Source organism: Pongo pygmaeus, chromosome 16 (assembly GCF_028885625.2).
Source record: "Pongo pygmaeus isolate AG05252 chromosome 16, NHGRI_mPonPyg2-v2.0_pri, whole genome shotgun sequence".
In the NCBI taxonomy this organism is placed as follows: Eukaryota; Metazoa; Chordata; class Mammalia; order Primates; family Hominidae; genus Pongo; species Pongo pygmaeus.
Window position 1 is genome coordinate 53,757,220 of NC_072389.2, and position 18,181 is coordinate 53,775,400.

General features: G+C 38.3%; 1 protein-coding gene across 2 annotated transcripts in view; it reads right to left on the minus strand.

Annotated features, from left to right (window-relative positions):
* FBN1 (fibrillin 1) overlaps positions 1-18,181 on the minus strand; it is a 235,403-nt gene that overhangs the window by 125,549 nt on the left and 91,673 nt on the right. For both annotated transcript variants that reach the window (XM_054450928.2, XM_063652619.1), the window contains one exon: positions 1,993-2,190. In XM_054450928.2, coding sequence (XP_054306903.1) covers positions 1,993-2,190 — 198 coding nt within the window. The remainder of the gene's footprint in view (positions 1-1,992; positions 2,191-18,181) is intronic.

Sequence of the window (18,181 nt, forward strand, 5' to 3'; positions counted from 1 at the left end):
AAAAAGTGATTGCTGTTTATAAGATCTCAACGCCTGTGTTCTTGAGAAAAGTCAGCATGCAGTAAGAGGGATATTAAAGAAACAACAATTTAGTTTACTATAAAAGTGTCACTTACTGTTTTAAATGAAATGTCTTAACCCACAGATACATGATTATATGTGGAAAATCATTAGATTATGTTTTCTAGCCAATTTCAGTTTTGTCTTAGACCAGAATTTTCCACTCTCTTGTTGTGTTGAATGTATTTTTTAAAATGTTTTTGAAAATCAAGATTTTTACATATAGGCAGAACTAGCTGTCTTGTTGATCATGATTTCTGGCCAACAGAAAATATAGACAAGGCAATTCTCCACTGGCTGTATACTCCAGGTCTGAAGACAGAATAAGCTCCTTTATGAACCCATTTGCCCACAGCCCCTCACATCTGACCCAAGGACTGGAAACACCAGCAAGGGGCGAGAGCCACAACCTGGTGGCAGAATCTCTTAGAAAAAACAACAACAACAACAACAACCAAACGTGAAGAATTTCACTCTCAAAATGGCAATATAACTGCCATTGTGATTCAATGGGTTTTCAAAACTTTTCTTATAAAAAACATTTTTTTTCTTGGATGTTGAATAGCAGAGTTAGAAAGAAACAGGAAGCAAATGCTGGAAAGATCCAGATTTATGAAACGAATAGCAAAGACAAAGAGAAGGCAGTTCATTCTCCCCACCCCCCCCCAATTCCATTAGCACCCTAACCTCTGACAATGGCTCATTGATGGGCAGCTGAGGCAGTTAAAAGTCTAGCTCTCTGGTCACTGTCAACGAGTTCATGGGTATTAGCTAACTTTGTAATCCCAAGACCAACAAATTCTTCAAAACTCACTGGGATTTTCTAAAAATGGGAAAAATAAGAAGGCACCAAAAAACAACTAAACTTTTAATTTTATAAAATACTACCATCCATCCCTTGATAATTTTAGAGTTTCAAGCTGACTTATTTCTTCTCCTGACATTCAGAGGGATACATTTAAGGGCATCCAAAGGAGCTGTATGTCGTACATGGGAGCTGAAGGCCAGGAATGACAATATCAGAAGTAGAATTTATTGAAGTGGAATGTAATGGAGACCCACAAAACTGTGTGACTAAGCTCAAGTTCTGTTTTAGTGCACATTACCGTTAGAATTAACACATAAAACAAAGCCAAAGTATTATCTATTTGCCTCAGAAAAGCATATTCTGAATTTTCTGAAAATATTGCAACTTGCTATAAAAAGTCCTGAGGCTGTCTAAAGGAAACAGATACAGCCTGAGAGTTTTCAATCCCATCAGTTTAGTGTGGAGCTGCCTCTGTTCACTTCCTCCTGTTTCCTGCCAGACATCCAGACAATGAAAGAATTTGTACAGCTGGAAGAACAGGAGTAAAAGCCAAAAACAGAGTAAGGGCATCTACGGGAGGCAGGAGAAGCAGCTAGCAGGCGACATCTGGGGATATTTAAAACGTGAAACAAATCCTAATTTATTTCGGACTTGTAAAAAAATGCATAATGTAGCATGCAAAATGTCGAGAGAAACAATTTTCTTCAGGTCAGTTAAGCACAACCCATGAGAGAGAGGAACTCTAACAGTTTCAAATGAAGAAAAAAAAATTAAGAAAAACATAAACTACCTTGTTCACAAACCTTGCTTTGTGTTTCTATACAGCATTGCCATAATGCACTGCATCGCTGTAAACAGAATCACACGACCCCTGGAGTCAGAGGTACATACAAACACCTCTGGGGTCAGAAAGGGGGAATGGTTGGCAAGAAAACATTCAGTAAGACTTCAGCTGCTCTCTCGAGAGCGACGTTCTTAATGCCTTAGCTGGATATCATGCAGTCAGCGAAATTGTGAAGTTATGAAGCTGACACTACTTTTCCATTCTCTTCAACTTCATTGGAGAATGGCTCTCCAGAGCAAATAAGATTAATCCATTAATAATTCCATCAGCCCGGGTTTACCTTGACAAGCTCCCGTGCGGATATTTGGAATGAAGCCACGGCGGCAGGGGTGAGGCTGGGCAGGACACATCTCACAGGGGTGGCCCCAGGCTCGGCCGACTGTGGCACAGCAGAGCGTTTTTGTGCAGACAATCCCGCTGAGTTGTCCCTGGCACATCTGGTTGCTGATCACAGTAAAACATGGGCCTGTCCTGTAATCTGAAAATAAAGAATAAAAATCTGATGAAAATCCAGAAAAGCAGGAACCATCATGCAGAGGAACAGCTGTGCTCCATCTTGCTTGACTCCAAATTGAGAAATGAATTTCAGGGACAGAATCATGCATCACTGCCTCTGTGTAAGGCCTTGGATAGACCATTCTACTTCTGAACCCGATTTCCTAACCTACAAAATAGGGATGAAAACATCAGTTCTTACCCACTTTGAAAACGGCATTGTGAGGATCAGACGAGCTAATGGAAAACTCTTTACAACTGTGAATTGCTGTACAAATGTAACATGGTAATATTATTATCCACTCATTACTTAAGAAAATATATCAGTGCCTGCACTGAATCAGCTCCTATGCCTGATACACATGCTTCAGTGACTTAAAGAGGCCAAATCCCTGACCTCACAGAGCTTCCAGTCTATTGTTCTTTAGGGCTGAGAAAGCAAAGAATTTTGAAGCTTGCAGTGAGGCAAGTCATGGCACCTTCTTCCTGGGAGTTCCTTCAATAAAAGAAATGGTTATCTGTTTCTTTTGAGTTGGGGTCATCTTATTTCAAATACAAAACAAGCAAACCAACAAACAAGAATTTAAAATTTTGCCCATGCAAAACACATTAGGCTTTAATATAAAGAGTGAGGACACTGGTCTGAAATCATTGGAACCCCTAGGCAAAATGACCATCTTAAAACAAAACAGGGATAAGCTAAGTCCACAAGAGAATTTCCAATCAGAGCAGTCTACCACTAGTTATAACATCTGCCTCTTTTTTTTTTTCCTACAGAGAGAGAGCCAACAACGAATAAGAAAGATAAAGACGTAGTGAGAGGACCAAACCCAGGTTGTCCTCACAGGTTGTCCCCTTGTGAGAGAAATCAGGGCCATAATATCCATTTCTGTAGTTCTACAATGACCTTGACAGACAAGGGAGGCTGGGCTGGGGTGGGACTCATGGGCTTCTATCCACAAACCAACATCTGCATGCTTCCAGGTCATTTTCAGAAGTGTACAGGTGCAGTGATTCCTGTGAGTCTAAAAATGGACTCAATGACCCCAGTAAGTTCTTTTCACCTGTGAATGCAACAGTTTTACGAAAATCACTGGCTGTGCTAATGAAACTACTGGGATGCTTTCATTATTTTCTTCTTTCTTTAAGTAGCTCATAGGACATGGCAGACATGCTATTTACTAAGGAAAAAAGGACAACTTTGCATTACAGTACCAGCAAGAGTGAACATTCTGGATCGTAACAGTGTTTTGGCAATAGCTGAATCTTATCTGCTGGCATCCCTCTATCCTGTGTGTTCTCTCTTGCTTTCTTTTTCTTGCACCTCCACTCCAACCCCTCCCTTGGAATTTCAATTCCATCTGCTCCCCACCACTATGCGCTCTTCCTCCCTCTCCTCTGCTATCTGCAATGAACCACCTCTGTTCAATGGTGTTGCAGAAATAGCACTGCTCTGATGCCCATGCTGTAAGATCAACCTTCTGAAGAATTCCAAAAACAAAACTCCATGCCAGTCATATATGTAAAGAAGGCTACCATATCCAAGCTATGGCAGCACTGGAGAGACAGACAGGATGGTCCAAATGCCGAGTCCCCAGCTCCCCAGCTCCCTCCCTCCATGCCAGTGTTATGTCCCACTCACAGGATGCAAGATGATTTTAGATTTTAGTAGTCATATATTAATTTTAATGTGTATTATGAAACAGCATAAATATATCAGACTCATGATTTCACAGTTATGTCTGCTATGAGGATGATGAATTGAAAAACCTTTTAATTCAATTTTTTAAAAATATTAAATACTAGTACAAGTGATATGCAAACAGGTCAAAAATTGTGTGAGTGATATCTACATGCAACCAGACTCACCATTCCAAAAGACAAGCCTGAGACCTCTGTGTCCCTCTTCTCTGCATGATATAGCCCCACCCACCTTTCCAGCCCTTTCTCCTGACACTTTCTCTGTTGATCATTTGTCTTTTTTTTTTTTTTTACTTTGTTTATGCATTTCTTACTCTACTGTTTTTTTAGTTTTATATAGTCAAGCTCTAGGTATATTTTAATATTTTACATTGTATGCCAGATTTATTCAAAACCTGCTATCTTCTTCCACAGATACTGAATTCAAACAAAAATATAAACAAATACTAAATACTGAGCTGTTGAATAAATCTCAGCCCTCATTTCATTCTTTCGATGAAGAAAAAGTCACTCAGCACTGCAGTAATTTGTAACAAAATCTCTTTAAAATGCAGGAACTATGTGGACAAAATGAAATACCAAAGTCATCTTTATTTTTTTCGCTCAATTCTCCCAAACAATACCTATAGGGATTTAATAAATACATGTTTGCTGTTTGGTCTTTCCTTTCTATTTCAATATTTTATCATGTATTTTAATTCAAAATTAAGTAATTACTTTAGACAACTGAGAAAAGGCAGTAGCATATAAACAAATGTAATTACACCTAAAGAAACCCTTGATAACATATTGATTATATTATCGTACATAAGATTTTGTGTGTATGCATGTGTGTGTGTTTTTTTTTAATCATAAAATAAGGATTATACTAAAAATATACTTTTGAATCTTGCTGGATTTTCTTCACTTAACAGTGCCAAAGCTTTTTCCCATGTAATAAATGCTATTCTACAATATGATTTTAATTGCTGCATAATTTTCCATCAAGTTATAACAGAATGTGTTCAGTAATTTTCTTACTGTCTATCATTTAAATTGCCTCTAATTCTCCATTATTACACATAGCATTCAGCGTACATTACAATGAATCCTTTTCAGGATAAAAACAGTCATCAAGATTTTTATGACTATATATAACCTACCTCTGAGACTAGAAAGATCACAGCAGTGTAATCTTTTATTTAAAAAATAAATAAAACTTTCTATGTTAGGTAACAAGAAAGAGAATTTAGGCTTGTTTCTTTCTGTTAATTTACTGAGACAAGTGCAAATGCTTTAATCAAACAGATTCAGGTTAGCTTGCCATATTCAATCCTTCTTAAAAAGCATAATGCAACATGAATTTTAATTTATAATCCTCTCTTCAACACTGCTGGGATTTGTTTTTCCACCTCCTCTCGCCAAGATACTCTATGGAATTATCTTATATATGAGAATTGCCAAGGTTCAGGATAGATACAAATATGGTGTTTTGTGAGTGACACCAGCAAAATCCAGACACTCTACAAAATGCTAACACAAATCTGATTCAGTTCTGTGTGCCACTGATTCATAACTTCAGATGTGAATTTCTCATTGGAAGATCTTCATTAAAAAAAAAAAAACCCTTAAGACTTTTCCAGGGTCAATAACGTATTATTCTTATTTCAATACGAAATACATAGAATCGAGATGGTAGTTGTTAATTCTGACAATCTATATTAGGCATCCCAACAGTCCACAGGGATCCAATTTATTAAGTATACTATATATTTGGCGAATACTTTATGTAGTATAGAATCTATGGACTTAGTACATTTCTGTGCTAGATACTTATCACTATAGACAAAGTTATTTTGGAAACAAATTCGAACTGGCTTATTTGACAGTACAGATTAGCAAGTGGATATAAATGTATTTGTAGATTCATATTTTAAACAAAAATTGCTGATTGCAGAGGGAGAGGCATAATCTGGATGAAATAAAATTGGATCTAAAAATGTCTTGGAAGGTAAATGCTGTATTAGCATGGTTTTCAAATGTCATTCCGATTTGGCGGCATGTGCTTTTCGTCCTGTACTTCATTTAGATTGCCAAGGTTATGCTGTTTTTAGTCCAATACTCCAACCGCAGAAAGAAATCTGCCCACACTCCCAATTCCTTACTAATAATCCAATTATTTACAATTATTCCCATAGCACTTACATGATATTAAGCTAAATTTACATACTCTTTTTTTTTTTTTTCAGATAGTCTCAGCATTAGACAGGGAGTGTGCTTAACTCAAAGCTTGTGTAACGTCTGACTCATTCCTGGCTTCAGTGTAAATCATTATTCCTAATGCAACTAAAATATAGTATTAGAAATGCTTTCTATTTGCAAATTGCTCTACAATCACTTCCTTATAAGACCTTCATGAACTAGGGCAACAGGCCAAGTCTTTCCAAAATTAAAGTGCGATTCTAATTGTTTTTAACTGGCTTACTCCAGTGTGGCTGGTTCATGGGAAATTCTGCATCTCCATGTTCCCATTCTGAGTGGTTAGCTCAAGGATTGCTCTCCAGTCCCGTTAGATTTGGCCTCAAGGCTTGGGCTCTGACCAACATGTGTCTGCAGCCTCTGATCCTCAGCTCATGCCCAGCTCTGCAGCTCAGAATGCTGTGGTCTACAGCATTATTTCACTTTCATTTGTAATCAGACTTCACCCTGAAGCAAATGCATCGTTTACAGGGAAAGAATATTCTGTGGTACAATGAATTCTTGTCCCTCCTGCCCAGTCACTAAACCACAAACTGCAGGGAAGGCACAAGGATATAATTTTGGGCACTAGGCTCCAATTATTTTAAATCCTTCTTTTCATAAAAATGACAAACAAAAGAAAGAGATATCAATTTATCCATGACATAGAGGGTCACAGCACACTTATTTCTCCCAGGTAGGTTGGCCTGGGGAACATTAGGCTCCTAATGTGTGGAATTTCAATACAACTTTCTGAGGAAGGAGTTCAGAGAACTTTTAGTCTAAGGAAAATTAAAGTTAAGAAGTTCCATTATCATAATCAGCCTCCAAACTGCTGTTACTTCCTCTTACTGCAATCATTCTTAACCTTAGGACATAACAGAATCACTTGGGGGAGCTTTTGCAAAATGCTGATGCCTGGGCCCCACTCTGTCCTCCCCCAGTTTTCCCCATGGAACCTGATTCAGTAGATGTGGCATGGGGCCCAGGCATATGCGTCTTGCAAAAGCTCCCCAAGATGATTTTTGCCCTCTAGGACTCTAAGGTGTCTGTGTGTGTGTGTGTGTGTGTGTGTGTGTGTGTGTGTGTTTTCTTTCTCTCTTTCTCTTTTCCTTTAATGAAGAGTGCTCATGTGCCATGATTAATTGGAGATGTCTGCAAGATAACAACTACTTATCTGAAAGTCTAACTTTAGGAACATAAGACAGCCCATAAACTGGCATCGCTGCCACTCAACATAACCCAGTATGTCTCAACTAGGACTGACATCGTAATCATGGCAAAATACTATTCATTTCCACAGTGCTGCACTGATTATGAGGCACTTTATTATGTTCTTTACCAATTATATTATAGTTAATTATACTAACTACCAGCTCATCAAAGCAAACAACAAAGTCAAAATTTAGGAAGGTTGATCATCCACTACGGCAGTGTCCTAATAGTTAATAGAATTCCCATTTCCAGTCTCTTTCCTTCTAGTTTTACAAAGCACACTGATATACATGATCTCATGCCGCTGTCAGGAACTCTCACATCCAACCCCTGCATCCAACCCCTGCTGCAGCTTGTATCTGAGTGGAATTCCAGGGGGATCCTCCAGTTGGGGCCCAAATACAAGGCCTATTTAGCATCAGTAACACCAAAAGTCAACTCTTAATTTATTCCAGAATTGCACTATCACAGAGACCATCTGAAATTCTTCCGGGACTCCTGATTTTATAAAATATAAAGTAGTGCACATTATCTATGAAGTTTCTTGTCAAAAAGTGTCAAGGCTTAATCTAATCAAACTTCCACACCAAGCTTCTAGCTGAAAGGGAATATAGGGATCGAGGAACAAGGTAAATTACACCACAAGGAAACAACCAGAAAACTCAGAACATGTGATATTTTCTAAGGCAATTGTCCAGAACTTTTCCAAAAGCAAATGACTTTCTCTTCACCAAAAGAAGTACAGAGATTATTTTAGATTAAAAATCATAATAATCAAAACTCAATTGGATACTGTTTCTAAAAGAGACAATTTCAGAAATCTTATATGGACTACATACTACATGACATTGCAGAATTGTTGTTTTTCTAGGTGTGATAATGGTACTGTGGTTACATACAAGAATGTCCTTAGTGCTTAGAGGTGATGTCTCATGGTTTATGCAACTTAACTTTCAAATAATTCAGCAACGTAAATAAATAACAAATACATATTTTAATATGTATTTTACATATTCTATATACACATATATACATACATATGTGTACATACACATAGAGAGCTATTATGTGTATAAAAGTGGAAACAATTATTCAATATAAGTGGAAAGTATATGTGTATACTTTATATTATTCCTTCAACTTTAATGTAAGTTTGAAATTTTTTATAATAAAATTTCAGGTGAAAGAAATTCCTTTCAGGCCTACTTTTACTATGCAATGTTGCTTCTCCCATCTTATTCAAGCTACATGGCATTTTTAAAATGACACAATAAGGTTTGAATATACTTTCCAATCCATGCATTTATATAAAATACTGCACACAAGATTACCTATTTAACATGGTCTATACAGTGTTATTAAAAGAATACGAACTTTTGGCAAAATTTACTAAACTATATTATGCAAAATGTTTATCTTTAACAAACTGCATCTGAGGTATGGCTTAATTGTAACTAAATGTTTTTAAAAAGCACTTTAGAAATAAACCACGTAGGAAAAAAACAAAACTATTTCTACATTAGTATTTTCCCTGATTTTATTTTCTTTATTCCATAAATGAAAAGTATTACCACTATGACTTAAATGTAAATATCATTCAAAACTGCAGAAACAAGGTGATTTGTTGTACACCTTTTAATCTAACATGCAGACTAAGCAATTCACCAAAATCCAGGCCATAGTTCTGTGGGACCCAATTATACATGGCAGCAATTCAACTACAGCAAATTGTTACCACATTTTATTCTGTTCCATGATGAAGAAAACAGTTAGAAATCTTGTTCAGAGTAAAAGAATATCTCATTTTGAAATAATCATTTACCTGATATTATTTGTTCCTTCACTATAAATCCTACAAGTCATTACTGACTTTCATCTTCCTGCAAAGTTATCTCTACTTTTACTGGAAAAAAAAAGACTGGGAGAATCGGTAAAGTCAAATCATAGTTTGGGTGACATATTTACCATCAAGATAATAAAATCATACAGAATACTTTCATTCTTAATGGTCTGCAAATTCCACTTTAAAGAACCAGTTGGCTCTGATTCACTCCCTTTTAAAACAGCTTGTATGAAATGTCACGTTAAACCAAACATTGAAGTTTGACCACAGAGCATCAGCTATTAAACAGCAAGACAAAAACAATAATATTATATAACAATTTATTTGTTCTTTTATATTTTTTCAAAGCCATGAAGCATAAAATATTCTCTCCAATCCAAAAACAAGATTAATAGCCCAAGAGGAAAGGGTCTTATGATTAAATATAAAAATTGTCAGGGGCAACATATTCTTAAATTAACCTGTATATCATAAAAGTACCTTGTAATATTGTTTATTTTCCAAAAATAAGTTCCACAAAAGATGAATTAAGTTCATGAAGAATCCTAATAGAATGTTTTATCATTAAATAATTATTAGAAATAAGATTTTCAGTAGCAGGCCAATTTTAACATTGAACATTGTGTACATGGAGGGTAAAGGCCTATGTTAGTAAAGAGGCAATAAAAATAAATTGATATAAAATATCAATCAATTGCAGTGCACTAATATGAGGTACCCAGAGCAGTCAAATTCACAGACAGCAGTGCAATGATGGTTGCCAGGGATTTAGGGGAAGGAGGAATGGAGAGTTTTAGTTTGGGAACATGAAAAGGTTCTGGAGATGGATGGGGGTGACAAGGTGCACAACAATGTGAATGTACTTAATGCCACCAAACTGTACACAAGGAAATGGTTAAAATGGTAAATTTTATCTTATGTATACTTTAACACAATAAAAAGAAAATTCTAGCTGGCACGGTGGCTCATGCCTATACCCCCAGCACTTTGGGAGGACGAGGCAGGTGGATCGCTTGAGCCCAGGAGTTCAAGACCAGCTTGGGCAACACGGCAAAACCCCATCTTTACAAAAAATACACAAAAATGTAGCTGGGTGTGACGGTAGGTGCCTGTACTCCCAGCTACTCAGGAGGCCGAGGCGTGAGGATCGTTTGCTGTAGTGAGCCGTGATCACACCACTGGTCTCAAGCCTGGGCAACAGAGTGACACCCTGTATCAAAGAAAAAAAAAAAGAAAGAAAAACAGAAAGAAATTCCACAACCTAAAATTAAATTAAACACTTTGACTTCAAAGCTTTACAGTTGTAAAGGCCTACACTTTACAACTGTAAAACAGAATCATGGGTTTCCTTATGCATTCGACAAATATTTATTGAGCCATGACCCTGTATCAGTGAATAGCACAGCATAAAACTTCTGTTCACAAAGAGTTTGCAATCTTGTGGAGGAGGTAGTGAATAAATAGATCAACACATTAAAATAGTTTTCGATTTGAGGTTGTAATCTAGTTACAAATGAAACAAGCATGCTGCTGTCATAGAGAATAATTGGGTACACCTACCTTGGTAAAAGTTATCAGAAAAGACTTCTTTGAGGAGGTGACATTTAAACTGAGGCCTAAAGGATGAGCACAAGCCAGCTGAGCAACATCTAAGTGCTTTCTAAGTATGGGAGGCAGCAAGAACAGTGGCTCTGGGCTGGCAGATAGCCTGGCTTCTCTAGGATTAAAAGAAAGCTGCTGTGACCAGAGCTTTGAGTGCACAGGGGAAGGGGCATGCCATGAGGTTGGATCCTTTGGCAGGGACTGGATTATGCAGAACATCTCAGGATATGATGAGGAGTCTGGATCTGGCTCAAAGCTCAATAAAAAGCCACTGAAAACACATGTGTTATTTGAGAAGTGTGCTCCTTTAAGGGCTCACGAGTGGAAATGGAAAGGCTTTCAGGGAGGCTACTGAAGGATTTGAGGTGAAAGTTGGCGAGAGTGGTGGCATAGAAAGGGTGGAAGGCCAGCAGGTAGGGAACGTCCTTGGGCCAAAGAACCAACGGCACGTGTGGACGGATCAGATGGGAAGCGTGAGGGAAACCGAAAGGCTCCTGGGCTTCTGGCTTCCATCACTGAATAAATGGTCATTTGCTGAAATGGGGAAACTAGGGAAGATTAGGCTATAAATACTAATAATCCATTAACAAGTTCTTCCCATTTTCACAATAAGGTACCTGGTGTAGAACAGGTAACTTGAATTAGTGAGGCTGTCCCTAAATAAAATGATATTATCTGTAAATCTTAACGCTATCAAAATGAACAAAAACAAAACTTGTGTAAAATATAATTATACCCTGACTTGTGTGTTTTTGCTTTTTTATAAATTTCTTTTCCTTCCCTTCCTTTTTGTGAGCAAGCATTTACTCCTATCATATTCAGACATTTATGTATAAACATTAGGGTTGAGATTCTTACTTCAAACGTATTTGGTGAATTTTCACAGAAAACCAAGTATGAAGTACCCATGGCCCAGACCAACAATATGTGATGGAATCCCGGCGTGGTGGGTGGGATTTCCTCCAGAGGAACTCCACTGCCCCTTTCGTAAATGACAGGGCATGGGAATCCAAGACCACTAGCGTTAGCTGCCAGCCCTGAGTTCATTCTACAGGAAATGGAGACACACCACATTCACATTCCATGATAGCATCAATTCTGAGAGATGTGGTGGAAAACTTAAAGCAGGGACAAAAGTTCAGCCATTATTAACCACAGCTGAGAAATGCCTCCTATAAATATGAACTTTCTGTAATATCAAGACAGATAAACGGCAGGGAGATGGTTTTGATACATTGGTTGGCAAACGTTATTTCTAGAATTGGCTTTTTATCAAATATCCATGTGCTAATAGATATGTGGTATATAGGTTGTTTGTATATCTTCTCTCTTTCACACACACACACACACACACACACACACACAGAGTCACAGAAGCATGCTAACATACTATCAAGGTGGCCCTCCTCTCCTCAGAACTTTTCTTTGGAAGAAAATGTCTGATGAATGAAAAATTCCTGAGACTGTTTCCAGCTCAGAGTCTGGCGCTGAACTCAGCTGAAGAAAGACAAGTTGGAAGAAAGTACAAGCATTACTCAGAACACGTGAGTGAACCGTGCAAAAGACAGGCATGGGAGCTGAGGGGGTGGGAGAGGCAGCAGCACCAAAACCCAATTATGTAGATTTAATTCATCAACAAGAGAAGACTCCTGACAAAAATCAGTACATGCTCAGATATCAAATACAACAGATGATCCATATTCTCAGACACCAAAGACTAAGGCAGCAGACCCTAGAACTGGGTTTTCACTGTTATTTTATGCTCGTCCATTTTTCAGACCTGCTAAGTGGAGTGAGAACACGTTACTAATGGGACAATCACATGGGGCCTCTTGGCAGCTCCACTGGAAACATACAGATTTCGATATTCTGGACCACTGGTGAGTGACAACTGTTTTATGGTACAGACTAGCAATTATGCAAATATTCACCCTGCTCTTTTGAATTAATAGTTATTTCCCAGACACCCCAGGTACACATGATGTGAAAAGTTAAATCTTAATACTATCCTACGGGCAGATAGGCCACTCTAGTTCTAGCTAAGTGTTGCCCAGTGGAGCCAGTGGGAGAATAGTATATGCCTTAGAAACTTCCATTCTATAGAACTAGAAAAAAGATTTAAAGTTGCTCCTGAGACTATAAGGTCTACAACTATTAAATCGTGTACTGTCTGAACACTGACAGGGCACTGTGTTACTCTGTTCCCTCTTACCACTTACTAGAGATTTACATCAGCTTGGCCAGACGCTGGGGTTTCATCTAAGGCAGCTAGTTAGATACGTGCGGAAAGTGTATATGGTTAGAAAATAATAAGAGACAGCATTAAAAGTGGTTTAAAATGCCCCAAGAGGGAAGCCAAACACCATAATTTTCTCCAACTGTGGAAGAAAAAAAAACTTGAGCCAGATTTTAGCTCTCTGGATGTATTAACAGGTCTATGTTTTATTCCCTTGGATATTTACGAAGCATGTTAACAATAATTAAAATGGAATTTTCCAAACCTTTAAGGGTAAAAGTTAGGAACAGAATATCAACGACCTTGGAAAGTGTTATAATTTAATATACATCATATTCGCCATCCTGGGATTTCACTATTAATATTTAAAATTCACAACTCCTACACAAAGCAAGTGTTCTTAGGAACTATGCTCATGCAAATGCTTTCTATTCAAATGTATTTTCAAATTTCTGCAGTAGTTGTACGGCTAAAAGTTAGTGCTGCTGGTCTATGGGTATTCAGATTTCTCTAGTTATGGGTTCTTAACTTGAAGACCACGATTGGGACTTGGTAGGTCTAAAGGTGCCCTGAAACTATACATAAATCACATGTACAAGTTTGATGAATCTGAACACAATTAAGTGAGCAATCACATATTCTCTTTCAGAAATCTGGAACTGGGATTGAGGAGCACTGGTGTTCACCTCTGCAGCTGGCTAGACCTCAGGTGACTTACCTTGGGAGCAGGGAGGCAGCATGTGCATGATGCACAGAGCAGTCCACCTGCATGGGGCAGGGATAGAGACCAGGTGGCTCCAGAAAGAGTTGGAGAGAGCATTTGGTTTTTGCTTCCAGCCCTGGGTAAAGCCCTGCTATAGCATCTGCCCTTGGGTTTCTTATAACCTGGGATTTCCTTACAGTAAATCCCCCCTTCTGCTTAAGCTAGTTCCATTACTTGCAACCAATGCACTTGGACTCAATACAATGCCTTCATTTATTCCTTTTTGGAAGAAGAACACGTTCTTTCACCAAATTCTTAAAAGTGTCCATGGCTCAGAAAAGGTAATAACCCCCTGCACTATTTAAAAAGAAGTAACTAATAAGAATTTGGCATTACTTAGATAACGTACTCTGATTTACTAGAGTTTTATATGTTCATTCTCAAAGAAAAGAAAAAAAAAAAAAAGCTCTCCTAGTTAGTGACACAAGCACAGACAAAAAAACGACTCCAGTTCTCCCCTTCCTTTACTTGTAATTCCAAAGGGAGCCACAGAGAAACATAAACCTGCAGGAAAGTCATCACTGCCCTCTATAAATTGATATCTAATTTTTAGTAACACATACTGTCCTGGTTAACTTTCCCCAAATGGCAGCAGGCATTTGTGGATAATGTTACCTTGCCCATTTAGGCAGAACACAGTGCAGGGCTAGAACCTAAAGACAATAAGCCTAAAAGGGAGGAGGCCTGCACGCCAGTCTCAGCTCAGCAACCAATTTGCTGTTCGTCTCGAGTTAGACACATCACTCTCTGATGGCATTCAAGTGGTCAGATCATGAACCATTCAGATGCCCTCGTGGCCTTTCAGGTGGCCTGAGCCAGGATGGCTGCAGCCAGGTTAGGAAGAGAAGGTTCTTTCCATAGTGCAGGAAGGGCAGAGCGTGTAGAAAGATGTCTGACAGAAGCTTGTTTTGCCATTAGACTTGCTCCTCCCACGCTTCTTATTTTGGGAAAGGGCATCACTACAGCCCACATCACAGGGCCACAGACTCACGGCAGCGGGGATCACAGAGTATCCCTCACACCCCCACCTAATCACCCGCAAACTTTGTCAAATTTACCACCTCAACAGCTTCTTTATTGCCCCTCCTCTGAAATCCAATTGCTACTGCTTTAGTGTAGACCCTCATTTCCCTTTGCCCTGCTGGAGTGAACCTAACTTCAGTTAGACCCTAACACGCTCTGTGAAATGCTCCCTACTTGGCTTCCTCTCTGGCATCTTCCCTAAATGCCTTCCCCCTCCATTGACACTGAGTGAACTGCAGTTCCTCAACTCACGGTGCTGTTTCTCTTCCACACGTCTTTGCAAATGCCATTTCCTCTACCTGGAATGCCTTTCCTCTCCCTATTTTTCCACCAAATTCCTCCACTTGGAAGTCTCCCCTGACGACTTACTCCTAATCCCTCCTCTGTGGCACTAACCAAACTCCATGGTAAACTCTCACTTATATGATTGTCTTTCATCAGATTGTGAGCCTTAAGGATACATATTTTGTCTCTTTAAACTTTGCATCTCCATGGCCTAGAATATCCCCGTGGGCCCATAATAAGCACTCAAGTATTTATGAATGAATGAATGAATGAATGAATGAATGAATGAATGGAGGATGCAAAATGACATATCTTTAAGTTAGTCTAAATCCTTAATCTTTTGAACTATTCATTCCTTTTGCTCAAGATGTAATTAACCACTTATAATTCCATGAATCTATCATGCTTGATTTGAATTCTGGAATGCTGATTATCAATGTGGCAGTGAAGAAAGTTACCCTTTGAGTCAGTTTTCTCTGCTTCCTGAGGTTGTATGAGTAGTAAATGAGTATACAAAATACCTACCATAGTCCCTGATCCTTCTATTTTTCCTCTCCTCCCACACATACCATGGGTACACATAACCAATATATCCCGCTATTCTTAAAAACAAATGATGTCAATGACCCACAATCTGCAAGACACACCTTTTAATCCATTCTGAAGAGCTAAGAGATTTGTTCTAAGTTATCTCTACTCTCTTGCCTGGCCTTCTGTTATAAACAATAGTTGAATTTGCAATATAGAGCAAAGATAAAGGTGACATGCAGATCAAGTCCTAGCCTGGATTCATGAAGACCTTGTTCTTTTTTTTTTTTTTTTTTAACTTTTAGTTTAAGTTCAGGGCTACAAGTGCAGGTTTGTTACATAGGTAAACTTGTGTCATGGGGGTTCGTTGTGCAGATTATTTCATCACCCAAGTATTAAGCCTAGTTCCCATTAGCTGTTTTCCCTGATCCTCTCCCTTCTCCCACCCTCCGCCCTCCAAAAGGCCCAGCGTGTGCTGTTCTCCTCTATGCGTCCATCTGTTCTCATCATTTAGTTCCCACTTATAAGTGAGAATATGTAGTATTTGGTTTCTGTTGCTGTGTTAGTTTGCTAAGTATAGTGGCCTCCAGCTCCATCCATGTCCTTGCAAAGGACATAATCTTGTTCCTTTTTATGGCTGTATAGTATTCCATGGTGTATATGTACCACATTTTCTTTTTCCGGTCTCATTGATGGACAGTTAGGTTGATTTCATTTCTTTGCTATTGTGAATAGTGCTGCAATGAGCATACACATGCATGTGTCTTTATAATAGAATGATTTATGTTCCTTTGGGTATATACCTGGTAGTGGTATTGCTGGGTCAAATGGTATTTCTGTAATTAGGTCTTTGAGGAATCACCACACTGTCTTCCACAATGGTTGAACTAATTACACTTCCAACAATAGTGTGTGAGTGTTCCTTTTTCTCCACAACCTCAGCAGCATCTGTTATTTTTTGACTTTTTAATAGTAGCTTTAATAGGTGTTAGATGGTATCTCATTGTGGTTTTGTAAAGCACAAAGAAAGAAGAGCCTCAGTTCTCAATGACTTTTTTTTTTTTTTTTTTTTTTTTTGAGACAGAATCTCATTCTGTCGGCCAAGCTAGAGTGCAGTGGTGGGATCACAGCTCACTATATCCTCAACCTCCTGGGCTCAAGCGATCCTCCCACCTCAGCCTCCCAAATAGCTGAGACTACAGGCACATGTCACCATGTCTGGCTATTTTTTTATTTTTTGTAGAGATGGGGTCTCCCTATGTTGCCCAGGCTGGTCTTGAAGTCCTGGGCTCAAGCGATCTCCCACCTCAGCCTCCCAAAGTGCAGGGATTACAGGCGTGAGCCACTGGACTGGCCTGATGACATTTTTGAGCAGTGGAATCACCATCAGCTACCATATACCTCCAAATTCATTCCTGACATAAGAAAAATTAAGCCCTATTTGTTTAAGTCACTGTGGTTAGGTTTTGCATAATTTGCATCCAAACTCATTTCTAACTGAGACACCAAGTCCACAAATTGTGTTGTCATTTGACATATATATGAGTGAATAATCCAAGCATAAGATACTACATTTCTGGAATTTTTATGTAGCTTGTATTTTAAAAATTAAGAGCAAAAAGATTGAGCAAAGTAGGTCAAGTGCATAAACAAATTTTACCCAAATGCAAATGAGAATTCCAGATATTCCTTCCTAAGCTCATATTCCCCAAATCAACTTAATTTTTCTTCCTCGAAACCTAGTAAGATATCTAATGCTGGGACATGACTCAACTCTGATCATCTCCGTTAATCCACTGTTCTCTGATGTACACGTATTTTTCCAATTAAATCAAATAAATGGTCATATGCATCATTACCATCATAAGAGTTACTGCCAGTTCTCATTTGTAAGATACGTTCTATTTTGTAAATAAGCTCACTAATATCTCTGTTAGATGACCCTCTTTCTCTATTCTATTTTTTAAATAATTGAGATATTTTGAATGTGATATGCCCTATATACTACCCTCAATTGAAAGTAAAGACCACCATCCCCTCCCCTCAGTTCCCAAATGTTACATATTTGATTGGTTACCATAACAATCATAAAAATATAAACAGAGTGGACACATGGAAATAATGGAATTTTGGAGCTATTCCCAAACAGTGGCCAATTTCAAACAATACGTCAATAAGAATGGATTGAAAAGAAAGCAAAGAACTATGTAAATGCCTAGGTAGGTTCCCGGGAGACAGTGAAAGGTAAGTATTGCACTCACAGTGACATTATTCAACCTTTAAATAGGGTAACGGTACTGACACTTTATGCAAACGCAGATGGCTTATGAAACAATAAAAATGAAGTCGCAGCTTTATAGTCTATTGTTTTTGCTCAGGGAACGGGAGAAACAAGGGTAGTAAATGAACTTATTTAATACTTCTCACTCCTTTCTCTCTACTCTGTGAGTGTGAGAGGAGCCATTTTTTTTTCCAGATGTTATTGTTAATTTCAAAAGGTTCATCCAGACCTTGGAAAGTCTTCTAATGACAAGTCTGATTTGAGAGAAATGTTGAGCCCT